At 49.1% G+C, this 12783-nt stretch overlaps 1 protein-coding gene across 1 annotated transcript in view; it reads right to left on the bottom strand.

Moving 5' to 3' along the window:
• The window catches only part of LOC140187873 (glutathione hydrolase 5 proenzyme-like), a 190659-nt gene that overhangs the window by 18574 nt on the left and 159302 nt on the right, over positions 1–12783 (bottom strand). Inside the window, exons 6-8 of the mRNA XM_072243675.1 lie at positions 10998–11147; positions 6846–6961; positions 2968–3149 (exon numbers count right to left, since the gene is read on the bottom strand). Coding sequence (XP_072099776.1) covers positions 2968–3149; positions 6846–6961; positions 10998–11147 — 448 coding nt within the window. The remainder of the gene's footprint in view (positions 1–2967; positions 3150–6845; positions 6962–10997; positions 11148–12783) is intronic.

Here is a 12783-nt window from a genome sequence, read left to right on the forward strand (position 1 = left end):
GAGTGAGATATGCCAACTAGTGGAGTGGTGCCACAGCAACAACCTGGCACTCAATGTCAGTAAGACGAAAGAGCTGATCGTGGACTTCAGGAAGGGTAAGTCGAAGGAACACATACCAATCCTCATAGAGGGATCAGAAGTGGAGAGAGTGAGCAGCTTCAAGTTCCTGGGTGTCAAGATCTCTGAGGATCTAACCTGGTCTCAGCATATCAATGTAGTTATAAAGAAGGCAAGACAGCGGCTATACTTTATTAGGAGTTTGAAGAGATTTGGCATGTCAACAAATATACTCAAAAACTTCTGTAGTTGCACCGTGGAGAACATTCTGACAGGCTGCATCACTGTCTGGTATGGAGGGGCTACTCCACAGGACCGAAAGCAGCTGCAGAAGGTTGTAAATCTAGTCCGCTCCATCTTGGGCACTAGCCTACAAAGTACCCAGGACATCTTCAGGGAGCGGTGTCTCAGAAAGGCTGCGTCCATTATTAAGGATCTCCAGCACCCAGGGCATGCCCTTTTCTCAGGTAGGAGATACAGAAGCCTGAAGGCACACACTCAGTGATTCAGGAACAGTTTCTTCCTCTCTACCATCTGATTCCGAAGCATACTGTCTGCTGATTGCGTCACCTCTGATCTGGGTTGACATTTACGTGCCGGGCGGCACCTAATTAATTAGCTTGTTTATTTCGGCTTTTTTCTTAAAGATGTGCTGGGTGCGTCCCGGCCACCACTGGACCCCTGCATTCTTCGCGGCTCGGTATCGGTTTGCTGCCCGGAGGGTGAGGGCCACTACACCACCGCAACCTCCGATGACTCAGCCTAACACACCATCGTCAGTGTGGTCGATGTCTTCCCGATTCCGGTAAGTGATACTACACTGTACATACCTTATTTCTACTTTATATAGGCTGTGTATTTTTATGTGTTATTTGGTATGATGTGGCAGCTTCATAGCTTAAAGGTTACTGGAGAGAGTGTTTCTGCCGAAAGCCCTTCTGCGAGATTTTCGCTACTGACAACAGTGCGGCAATGATTGTAGAAAAGTATTTCTACTTTATATAGGCTGTGTATTTATCATAAATTCCTGCTTTTACTGTATGTTACTGTTATTTTAGGTTTTATGTGTTACTTGGCATGATTTGGTAGGGTTTTTTTGGGTCTGCGAACGCTCACAAAATTTTCCCAAATAAATGGTAATTGCTTCTTCACTTTAGGATGTTCCGGCTTATGAACTGTTTCATAGGAACGCTCTGTCTTCGGATGGCGGGGGAAACCTGTATATCTAATTGATTTACTTACTTATTATTATGTTTTATTTTATTTATTACAATAATTGTTTTTATCTGTCTCTGCTAGATGATGTATTGCATTGAACTGCTGCTGGTAAGTTAAGAAATTTCACATCACATGCTGGTGATAATAAACCTGATTCTGATTCTCCAAGGCTGCCCACTTCATTGCCCTCTCCAAGCTCCCATCGGCTCGTGAGACTGCCACACTCATGGTTCAACATGTGGTCAGGCTCCATGGCTATCCACAAGACAGTGTCTGATCGAGGACTCCAGTTCACACCCCATCTTTGGAAGGCCTTCTCCTCTCTTGTAGGAACCATGGCCAGCCTCTCATCTAGTTTCCACCCCTAATCTAATGGACAGACTGAGAGAGTGAACCAGAAGCTGGAGACAACCCTGCATTGCCTTGCCTCTTCCAACCCCATGTCATGGAGCTCCCAATTGGTTTGGGCTGAGATCACCCACAATAACCTCCAGTTGTCCTCCATATGTATGTCTCACTTTGAATGCAGAAGGGATTCCAGCCCCTGCTCTTCCCTGATCAGGAGATCGACGTCGGAGTTCCTGCTGAACAGCTGATCCAGTGCTACCAGTACACCTGGAGATGAGCCAGGGCTTCTCTGTTGCATGCCCAGAAGCAACCCGCTCAGCAGGCTGATCGGTTCTGCTGACAGGTGAGGGCTTTCAAGCCAGGAGGGAAGATTTGGCTGGCATCAAGAGATCTGACCCTGAAGGTCAAGAGCCACAAATTGGCCCCATGCTGCATGGGACCATTCACACTGGAGAAGGTCCCATATAGATTGCGTCTAGCATCATCGATGAAGATCCACCTAGTGTCCCAGCTCAACCTCTCCCCTGGCTCCAGTAACCCCCAGACCCCCAGCCACCCCCGCTTGGTGGATGGTTCCTTCGTCTATACTCCTGACATCTTGCTGGGCACGGGTAAGGTCCAGTACCTCATGGACTGGGAAGGGTATGGTCCTGAGGAACATACTTGAATCCCAGTAGACAACATCCTGAACAAGTCTTTCATCCGGGACTTCCAGTGGGCACAGACTTGTGGCACCTGAGGGGCTGCGTCTTCGGAGGGGGGTCCTGACACAGCCACGCTCGCTGCAACAAGGTCTACGAGCTCCCACAGGAGGGTAGCACAGCAGCTTCAGCAATTGTGCTCATGGATATGCACGGTCCAGATAAATACTCATTCATTACGCTGGTATTAACTCCCTCCTTTTCGTTGTAGTCATTACACTCCCGGCTTTCCTTTGGGAAAGAGGACTACATTTGGAAGTGAGCAGTATTCATTTAGTGTTTCAATATTGCTTTCAGGTGCCGTGTTGTCATTTTACTTTCAGCCTGAGAGTTTTAGTTAATGACCCTGTGTGGCCTAGCATTTACTGCTTTCCTTTCCTTTACAATTCTGCTCATTAAAGTGAACAGTTAATCAATCTCTCCCTCCCCCTCCCCCTCTCGCTCTACCGCTCTATATGGACAGTCAAGATTTTCACTGTTTCAGTACACTTGACAGTACCTATAGGGTCCTCCGGCAAGCTGTTCGCCTGGTTGCACAACCTGCCTCCCATGGGGCACCACGAGACACGGAGACCTTTCCGTTACCACTTCCCTCCAGCCATGACTCGGAATGACGATGCGTAGGAGGGAGGGGTGAACTTACATCTGATTGATGCTGCTGGTGACAGAGACAGCATTTCCTTCCTTGTCCACTACTGACAAGTGACTGGTGCCGTACGACTCCTGGGCCCACACGTCGTTGTTGTAAAATGATGGATCATTGGTTTGGTTCTTGATGTGGTGACGGGCAGCAGCGGCGGACTTTTCTGCCATCAACAGCTGTATCTGTGGGAGGAAAAGCATTTGAATTGGGTGTGGCTGGGGAGAGCGGAGGGTGACGCCCTGCCCACACCACAAGTAGCTGGGCTGGTGGCCCACACTCTTGTGCCTGCGAGCCTTCACTGTAAAGGGGGCAGAATAGGTGAGGCAGCTCACCATGAAACACAGAGCGTTGAGCAGAGTGCTGTCTCATTCTGAGAGATGAACTCACCTTGGAGAGTGTGTCAGGGGCGAGGAAAACACAAGGTGATCTTGCAGACCCTGAGGTAGTCAATTGCAGATATTGCCAGGGCCGTAGCAGAGATATTTAAATCATCCTTAGTGACAGGAGAGGTAACAGAGGACTGGAAGACAGCCAATGTTGTTCTACTGTTTAAGAAAGACTCTAAGAATAAACCAGAAATTATAGGCCAGTGAGCCCAACATCAGTAGTAGGAAAGGGACGGGATAAATGAGTACTTAGACAAACATGGACTGATTAAGGATAGTCATCATTGCTTCGTGCATGATATGTCATGTCTAACCAATACTACAAAGATTTTTGAGGAGAAAGTGGATGAAGGTGAGGCAGTGGCTGTTGTCTACATGGACTTTAGCAAGGCCTTTGACAAGGTCCCACATGGGAGGTTGGCCAAGAAGGTTCAGTTGCTCAGGATTCAGAATGAGGTAGCAAATGGGGTTAGACAATGGCTTTGTGGGAGAGACCACAGAGTGGTAGTAGAGGGTTGTCCCTCTGACTGGAGGCCTTTGACTAGTGGAGTGCCACAGGGATCGGTGCTGGGTCTGTTAGTGATTGTCATCTATATCAACGATCTGGATGATAATGTGGTAAACTGGATTAGCAAATTAGCAGATAACACCAAGATTGGAGGAGTAACGCACAAAAAAGTTGCTGGTGAACGCAGCAGGCCAGGCAGCATCTCTAGGAAGAGATACAGTCGACGTTTACGGCCAAGACCTTTCGTCAGGACTAACTGTAAGAAGAGCTAGTAAGAGATTTGAAAGTGGGAGGGAGAGGGGGAGATCGGAAATGATAGGAGAAGACAGGAGTGGGGAGATGGAGCCAAGAGCTGGACAGGTGATTGGCAAAGGGGATATGAGAGGATCATGGGACAGGAGGCCTAGGGAGAGAGAAAAGGGGTGGGGGGATAAAAGCCTAGAGGATGGGCAAGGGGTATAGTGAGAGGGACAGAGGGAGAAAAAGCAGAGAGAGAAAAAGAATGTGTGTATATAAATAAATAACCATATAACAATTACAGCATGGAAACAGGCCATCTCAGCTGTTCTAGTCCATGCCGAACTCTTACTCTCACCTAGTCCCACCGACCTGCGCTCAGCCCATAACGCTCCATTCCTTTCCTGTCCAGATATCTGTACAATTTAACTTTAAACAACAACATCGAACCTGCCTCAACCACTTCTGCTGGAAGCTTGTTCCACACAGCTACCACTCTCTGAGTAAAGGAGTTCCCCCTCATGTTACCCCTAAACTTTTGTCCCCTAACTCTCAACTCATGTCCTCTTGTTTGAATCTCCCCTACTCTCAATGGAAAAAGCCTATCCATGTCAACTATCAATCCCTCTCAATTTTAAACACCTCTATCAAGTCCCCCTTCAACCTTCTACATTTCAAAGAATAAAGACCTAACTTGTTCAACCTTTCTCTGTAACTTAGGAGATGAAACCCAGGCAACATTTTAGTAAACCTCCTCTGTACTCTCTCAATTTTATTGACATCTTTCCTATAATTTGGTGACCAGAACTGTACACAATACTCCAAATTTGGCCTTACCAATGCCTCGTACAATTTCAACATTACATCCCAACTCCTATACTCAATGCTCTGATTAATAAAGGCCAGCATACCAAAAGCTTTCTTCACCACTCTAACCACATGAGATTCCACCTTCAGGGAACTATGCACCATTATTCCTAGATCCCTCTGTTCTACAGCATTCTTCAATGCCCTACCATTTACCATGTAGTCCTATTTTGATTAGTCCTACCAAAATGTAGCACCTCATATTTTTCAGCATTAAACTCCATCTGCCATCTTCTTCCCACTAACAGATGGGGTACGACGGGGAGGTGGGGCATTAACGGAAGTTTGAGAAGTCAATGTTCATGCCATCAGGTTGGAGGCTACCCAGACGGAATACAAGGTGTTGTTCCTCCAACCTGAGCGTGGCTTCATCTTTACAGTAGAGGAGGCAGTGGATAGACATATCAGGATGGGAAAGGGATGTGGAATTAAAATGTGTGGCCACTGGGAGATCCTGCTTTCTCTGGCAGACAGAGCGTAGGTGTTCAGTGAAACAATCTCCCAGTTTGCATTGGGTCTCGCCAATATATAGCTGGCCTGCTGCGTTTGTACCTCTTCCTAGAGATGCTGCCTGGCCTGCTGCGTTCACCAGCAACTTTTATGTGTGTTGCTTGAAATTCCAGCATCTGCAGATTTCCTCCTGTTTGCATTTTTAAGATTGGAGGAGTAGTGGACAGGGAGGGAGGCTATCATGGGATGTCACTTGTCGAGGGATCTGCATCAGCTGGAATTTAGGGTAGACAAGTGTGAGATGTTCCACTTTGGTGGGACCAGTCAGGGTAGATCTCACACAGTGAACAGCAGGCACAGAGGAGTGCAGTAGAGCAAAAGATCTGGGAATACGGGTTCATAATTCATTGAAAATGAAGTCACAGGGAGACAGGATCGTAAAGAAAGCTTTTGGCACATTAGCAAAGTATTGAGTACAGGAAATGGGACGTTATGTTGAAGTTTATAAAACATCGGTGAGGCCTGATTTGGAGTATTGTGTACAGTTCTGGTCACCTACCCACAGGAAAGCTGTTGAAAGAGAACAGAGAAAATTTAACGGGATGTTGCCGGGACTGTTGGACCTGAGTTATGAGGAAAGATCGAACAGGTTAGAACTTCATTCCCTGGAACGTAGAAGATTGAGAGGAGATCTGATAGAGGAATTCAAAATTATGAGGGGTATAGATAGGGTAAATGGAAACAGGCTTTTTCCACTGAGACTGGGTGGGACAACAACTAGAGATGATGGTTTAACAGCTAAAGGTGAAAGGTTTAAGGGAACATGAGGAAAAAGGTTGGTAGAGTGTGGAACAAGTGGTGCATTCGAGCTGGATTTCAACCTTTGAGAGAAGTTTAGAGAAGTACACGGATGGTAGGGCGATGGAGGGCTATGGTCCCAGTGCAGGTTGATTAGGGAAGGCAGTTTAAATGGCTCAGCATCAACTAGATGGGCCGAAGGGCCTGTTTCTGTGCTGTAGCTTTCGACAACTCCAAGTGACAGGCTGAGAATAATATCTTACACTGATCAACACAGATGTCGGCATCACGGTGAGGGACGAGGGTGTATCAGTGTTACAGTGAGGATTGTGCATTGTGTCGGTTTTACAGTGAGGAGTGTGGGGTTGTGTTGGCGTGACTAAGGGCTACTGTGTGTCTCTGAATCACAATGGCCTCCCCAGCTCCCCAACTCGTACCCCTCACTCCCTGACCTCTGCTGCAATGTCCCGCGCCACTTAATGCCGCCCCTCCCAGGCAACTCACTCACAATTGCCTCTGTGTTGGCAGGGTGAATGTTGGCTGACATGCACCCAGAAATGATCATCGCAGCCCAGGAGTAACCCTTGGGAGTAAACAGAGTGACTGTCGGGAAGTAAACAGAGGTCACTAACCTTGCTGGGGGTTATGTTGCTCAGCTGTCCATTTCCAAATTTCAATGCCTCTATGATACGATGATAAGTCAGCATCCTGTCCTCTCCCTGCAGGGACTTAGCAGTAAAATGATATCCTGTTGGAAATCATAGAGATTGCAATTGGACAGCATTAGTGTACCATTTAGCGGTTAATTCTGAAGAGTGAAGTCAAATTGCAGCACTGACTTCTGTTCAGAATCCAAATCAGAATAAGTTTTATCATTCCTGACATACTGTAGGTCATGAAATCTGTTGTCCTGACGCGACAGTACAGTTTCACACACAAATACACCGGGAATCTCAACAAGAAATATATATACATGTGAAATGAGTAGAGCAAAAGGAGACAAAATTAGTCTTCATTGTCTATTGATAAATTTGATGGTGGAGGGACAGAATTAGTCCGTAAAACACTGAGTGAGAGTCTTCCAGTTCCTGTGCCTTCTCCGATTGTAGCACGAGAAGGCAGGTCCTTGGTGTCAATTAGGAACAGATCCCTGCAAACCCAAACCCTCCAAGCATTGAACTTCACAGCTATTCCTGCTCAGAATTTCCTCACAAGCTGATCCATGCAGAGGGAGCTGGTCCCTCTACCTGCACAGCCTTTCTGCAAGGGATGAAGGGTGTGAAGCCCACATCACCAATTGCAGTTAACACTGTAGATTAGGTGCAGAGTGAAGGCCCCCACACGTTCTTCAGAGCGTCCTCTCACACACCCTCCCATCACAAACTCAAGAGTTACGAACGGATGGAACCATCTACCACTCTTCCTTCTGGCCACCTCCATGATGACCTGTGTAGGGCTTGATGGGATCACCTGCTGAGGATTGGTCCGAGGGGGCTGTGGGTTATTTGGACACTGTGCTGACATTGTTAGGGCTGGACAGCTCAGACCTTGCTGGGTATTGAGAGAGGATGTCATGGCTGGGAGCAGACCCAAATGCTAGACACAGACACTGAAGTACTAGGAACAGGACTTGACTAGACAGCTGGGACAAGAACACAGACTTGGGCTAGGACATTTGCTAGGCAAGTGGGACCAGGACCAGGAACTGGGAACTAGGAGCCTAGGCTTGGACCCTGAGCCAGAGACTGGACAAGGACCCAGAACCAGGGTCTTGACTCAGGCTCAGACTCCGGAACAAGGCAACGACATGACATGGTCTTGGGAGACAGGACTAAGCGAGGCTACAGGACAGAAGGAGAGACTCCTGGGCAAGACGAGGGAACTCCAGCACAGGGCGAGAACATGAAGCCTTAACTTGGTACTCAGGAACAGCCGAGCCTTGGACTTCGGGCGACAGGAACGCAGAACACAGAGCCTTGGTCTTGGGGAGGACGGGAACACAGAGCCTTGGTCTAGAGAGACAGGAACACAGGGACACAGAACACAGAGCCAGGAGTTCTCCTTGGGAACAGGCCTTGGGGCCAGGGCTCTACACAGAATGCTGAACACAACGAGACAGTTCCCAACACTAGGTAGCAGCAAACAGCCGGACCTACCTAGCGAAGGCGTGGACACAGAGACAGTTCCAACTCAACAATGGACAGTTCCTTACCTTGACCCAGCAAGGCTCCGGTCTCGATCCAGTGGTAGCACTTGACAACATTGTGGGGCAAAGGCTCCAGACACAGGTTGTGGGGCAAAGGCTCACAGAAGGAAGGGGAAGGGGAAGGGGAAGGGGAAGGGGAAGGGGAAGGGGAAGGGGAAGGGGAAGGGGAAGGGGAAGGGGAAGGGAACAGTCCAGCCTCAGGGTAACGGCAAAGGCGGCCTGACTTACCCACAAAGGCGAGGACAGGATACTGACAAGACAAACCAGCACCCACACTCGAACCCAGGGCCAATTATATACCCAGCCCGAAGACAAGCATCAGGTGCCTATGATTAAGCCCAACTGAAACAAGGAACAGCCAGAAGACATGGAGTCCGGAGTCCATGGACCGGACCATGACAGAAGAGAGCTGGGAGCTGGATGGACTGATCCTGGGGGTTTCTCAGACCTCTCTGGGCCACATCTATGTGTCAGGGGGAAGCATGGCATCTGGAAAGAAAGCCCCTCTGGTGGTGGAGCACAGTCATCTCCGGGGGTCTCAGAGTGGAACCCCTCTCCCTTCTCAGCATGAATGGGTCCTGCCCATTCATGGGTTCATATCGCCACCTCCTCAGATCTGCACCATGCTGGGTGTTTCCATCCAGGTCAACAGACATTGGTTGTCATTCAACTGAGGTCCGGTCTGTCAGCGGGTTGCCTCTCCCTCAACCACGAAAAGGGGTCTACCCGCTGAGGAATCTCCTCTGTTCCGTATTGGTTCCAGTTCCACGGGCGAGGTCCAACGTCCAACGTCCACAGGCTGCTGCTAGGTGTCTGCATTCTGTCCCAGCTTGAATCACTGACCGTTTGTTCCCATTCGTAGATATGCCTGACCTGCTGAGTTCTCCCAGCACTTTGTGTGCGTTGAAGGCCCCGTGTCTGTGAGAGCGAGTCTGCTGGAGGCTGTCCTGGGTTGCAGGGAGGAACGGGGTTTCTTTCACTCTGCTCTGGGTTGTTCTGCTGAGCTTTGTGGGCTGGCTACATTGATGCCAGAACGTACAGCCATGCAGTGGGCTGTCCTCACCACAACGTTAGCTGTGTTAGTAGTCAACACAAACAACTCATTTCAAAATTCAAAATACATTTATTATCAAAGTATGTGTTCTTTACACAACCTTATGGACAGCCACAACACAAAGAAACCCAAAAGAACCTATTAACACAAAAGACCAACGAACACCCAGTGTGCAGAGGCAGAAGAGAACGAAGCATGCAAACCCACAGCATTCAGAGCTGATGTTCGGTAAAGTCAGTCCACAGCCAGGCAGATTCAGAAACCCGCCAGTTACAGGCCACAGTTTCAGTTCAGTGCTGAGACGAGTAAATCTCGTGGAGCAGCGAGCTGAACGGGCCCATTCTTCATCGACAGCCCTGACCTTTTCAACCCGGCCAGGCACGTAAATTGTCCAAACCGGGTCATTCCATGTTCTTGGGCTGGGCTCTGCCTCACCTCAGATCTGGCACATCAAATTGCCCTTAAGTTCACTCCAGCAATGGCCAGACATTGGCCGATTCTCCGCTCTCCGGTCCAGACACTGCTGCCTCGATTCAGCAAGTACCTGCCTTGCCACAATCGTCCTCCATCTTCAAGGCTTCAGTTCACAGCACTGAAATGCCGGGTCATACAGGCGCTTCCAAAGCTCAGCTCCAATGGGGAGGTTACAGACCATTGTTTGCAGGATTGTTTAGCAGAAAGAGTGTGATAAATAAAGCAATTAGTTGTCTCAATGTATATTTGATAAATAAATGAATCTGAATCAGAATTTCCAACATCTGCAGAAGCTCCTGTATTGCTAGAAGGTGTTCCTGCCCTGGGGAGGGAGTTGCTGGCTTTGGCTCCGGATGGACTGCATATGGAGACCTGTCCCTTGGCTGACACTTCCTGCCCCAACTGACCAGGGCAAGAATATTCTGGCTGATTGACCCTTGGGCAATGGGGAAGGACTGTGGTTTCAGTACTGTCGGTAGAGGATGCTGTGCATGATGACCCTCTGGCATTGCACATCCTCTCTTCATGTCACACGTAGCATTGGCTACACGGCCTGTTTATCAGTAGACGTTGTAGGGGCAGGGTCTGAGACTTGGATGCCTACAGTCCAGCTGTGATTCATACCGTGGAGACCAGCGCCGCTGGACAAAGACACAGACCAGACCACGGGAGAGAGAAACACAACTCACGGCCTGTGGCAGCTGATCACTGTGGCCCCTGGGTGCTGGGAGTTGGCAGTCAGGCAGAACTCAGAGCTCTGGAATGGCTCCTTGGACGTGTGCCTATCACACTCGAGGACCCATCACTGAAACACCCTCTGTTCCCTCCCACCCCTCTGCCACATCCTTGTCTGTTGGAATCATACAGAGTGTTACAGGGTGCACCGCCATTCCTGTGGGTGGTGGGCAACTCGGAACTGAGGGGTGGTATGTCACAGAGAGGGTGCTGTTATACTGAGGAAAGCTATGTGGGACATCCTGATGCAGCACGTCGGGGCAGGGCAAGGGCAACTCGGGATGGTCAGAGGCATCCAAATCGCTGTGAACATACCTTCCAATATCTTGAGTATGAAGCTGAGAATGGCTCCCCTGGAGGGCAAAGGTGGGGTGTACATTGTGTAGTTCGCCAGTGAGATGGTCAGTGGTTGTACCATCTGAGCTTTGTACTCTTGGAAATCTTCCTTCGTTAAGTTGCTTTTCTCTGAGGAAGAAGAGTGTGACAATCAGTCTGTGAGCAGCTTGGACAGAGTTCCAGCTCTCCAACCTCAGCACCACTGTCCTCTGACAATCACACCCCCACCCACAGCCCATAAGGCAGCAGTGAGAGAGACCCTCGGGCGCCAGGATCTTCCGTGGGCATTCTCTCCAGCAGGGAGTATACCTCCATGTTCACAAGTGCATGTGCACACACACACACACTCACACACACACACACACACACACACACACACTCACACACACACTCACACGTACACACTCACACACACACATACACACACACACACACACACTCTCACACACACTCACACGTACACACACACACACGCACGCACACACACACACACACACTCTCACACACACACACACACACACACTCTCACACACACACACTCACACACTCACACACACACTCACACGTACACACTCACACACACACATACACACACACACACACACGCACACACACTCTCACACACACACACTCACACACTCACACACACACTCACACGTACACACTCACACACACACATACACACACTCACACACACACTCACACATACACACTCACACGTACACACTCACACACACACACAGACACACACACATACACACACACACACCCATCAGACACACACACTCACACATACATACACACACACACCCATCAGACAGACACACACACACACGCACCCATCAGACACACACACTCACACACACACATACACACACACACCCATCAGACACACACATGCACACACACACACACCCATCAGACACACACACTCACACATACATACACACACACACACACACACACCCATCAGACACACACACTCACACATACATACACACACACACACACACACCCATCAGACACACACATGCACACATACACACACACTCTCACACACACACTCACACGTACACACTCACACACACACAGACACACACACATACACACACACACACACACCCATCAACACACACACTCACACATACATACACACACACACCCATCAGACAGACACACACACACACCCATCAGAAACACACACTCACACTCACACACACACACATACACACACACACCCATCAGACACACACATGCACACACACACACACCCATCAAACACACACACTCACACATACATACACACACACACACACACACACACACACCCATCAGACACACACACTCACACATACATACACACACACACACACACACACACACACACACACACACACACACACACACACACACACAGCCATCGGACACACACGGATTACCGAAAGTGCACATCTGCCACCTTAACACAATTGTCAGGGCTGACAATAAGGAAATCTCTTTAAAGATTAACCATATTTGTCACAGGTACATCGAAACATACGAACAATGAAATAGCCTTTTTGCGTCAGCAACCAACACAGCCCACAAGCATCGCCACTTTCTGGTGCCAACATAGCATGCCCACATCTGACCAACTGTAACCGGTATGTTTTTGGACTGTGGGAGGGAATCAGAGAACCCAGGGGAAACCCACGTGGTCACGGGAGAATGTACAAACCCCTTACAGGCTGCAATGCAAATGGAACGCAGGTCGCTAGTGCCGCGA

Source organism: Mobula birostris, chromosome 25 (genome assembly GCF_030028105.1).
Source record: "Mobula birostris isolate sMobBir1 chromosome 25, sMobBir1.hap1, whole genome shotgun sequence".
Lineage (NCBI taxonomy): Eukaryota > Metazoa > Chordata > Chondrichthyes > Myliobatiformes > Myliobatidae > Mobula > Mobula birostris.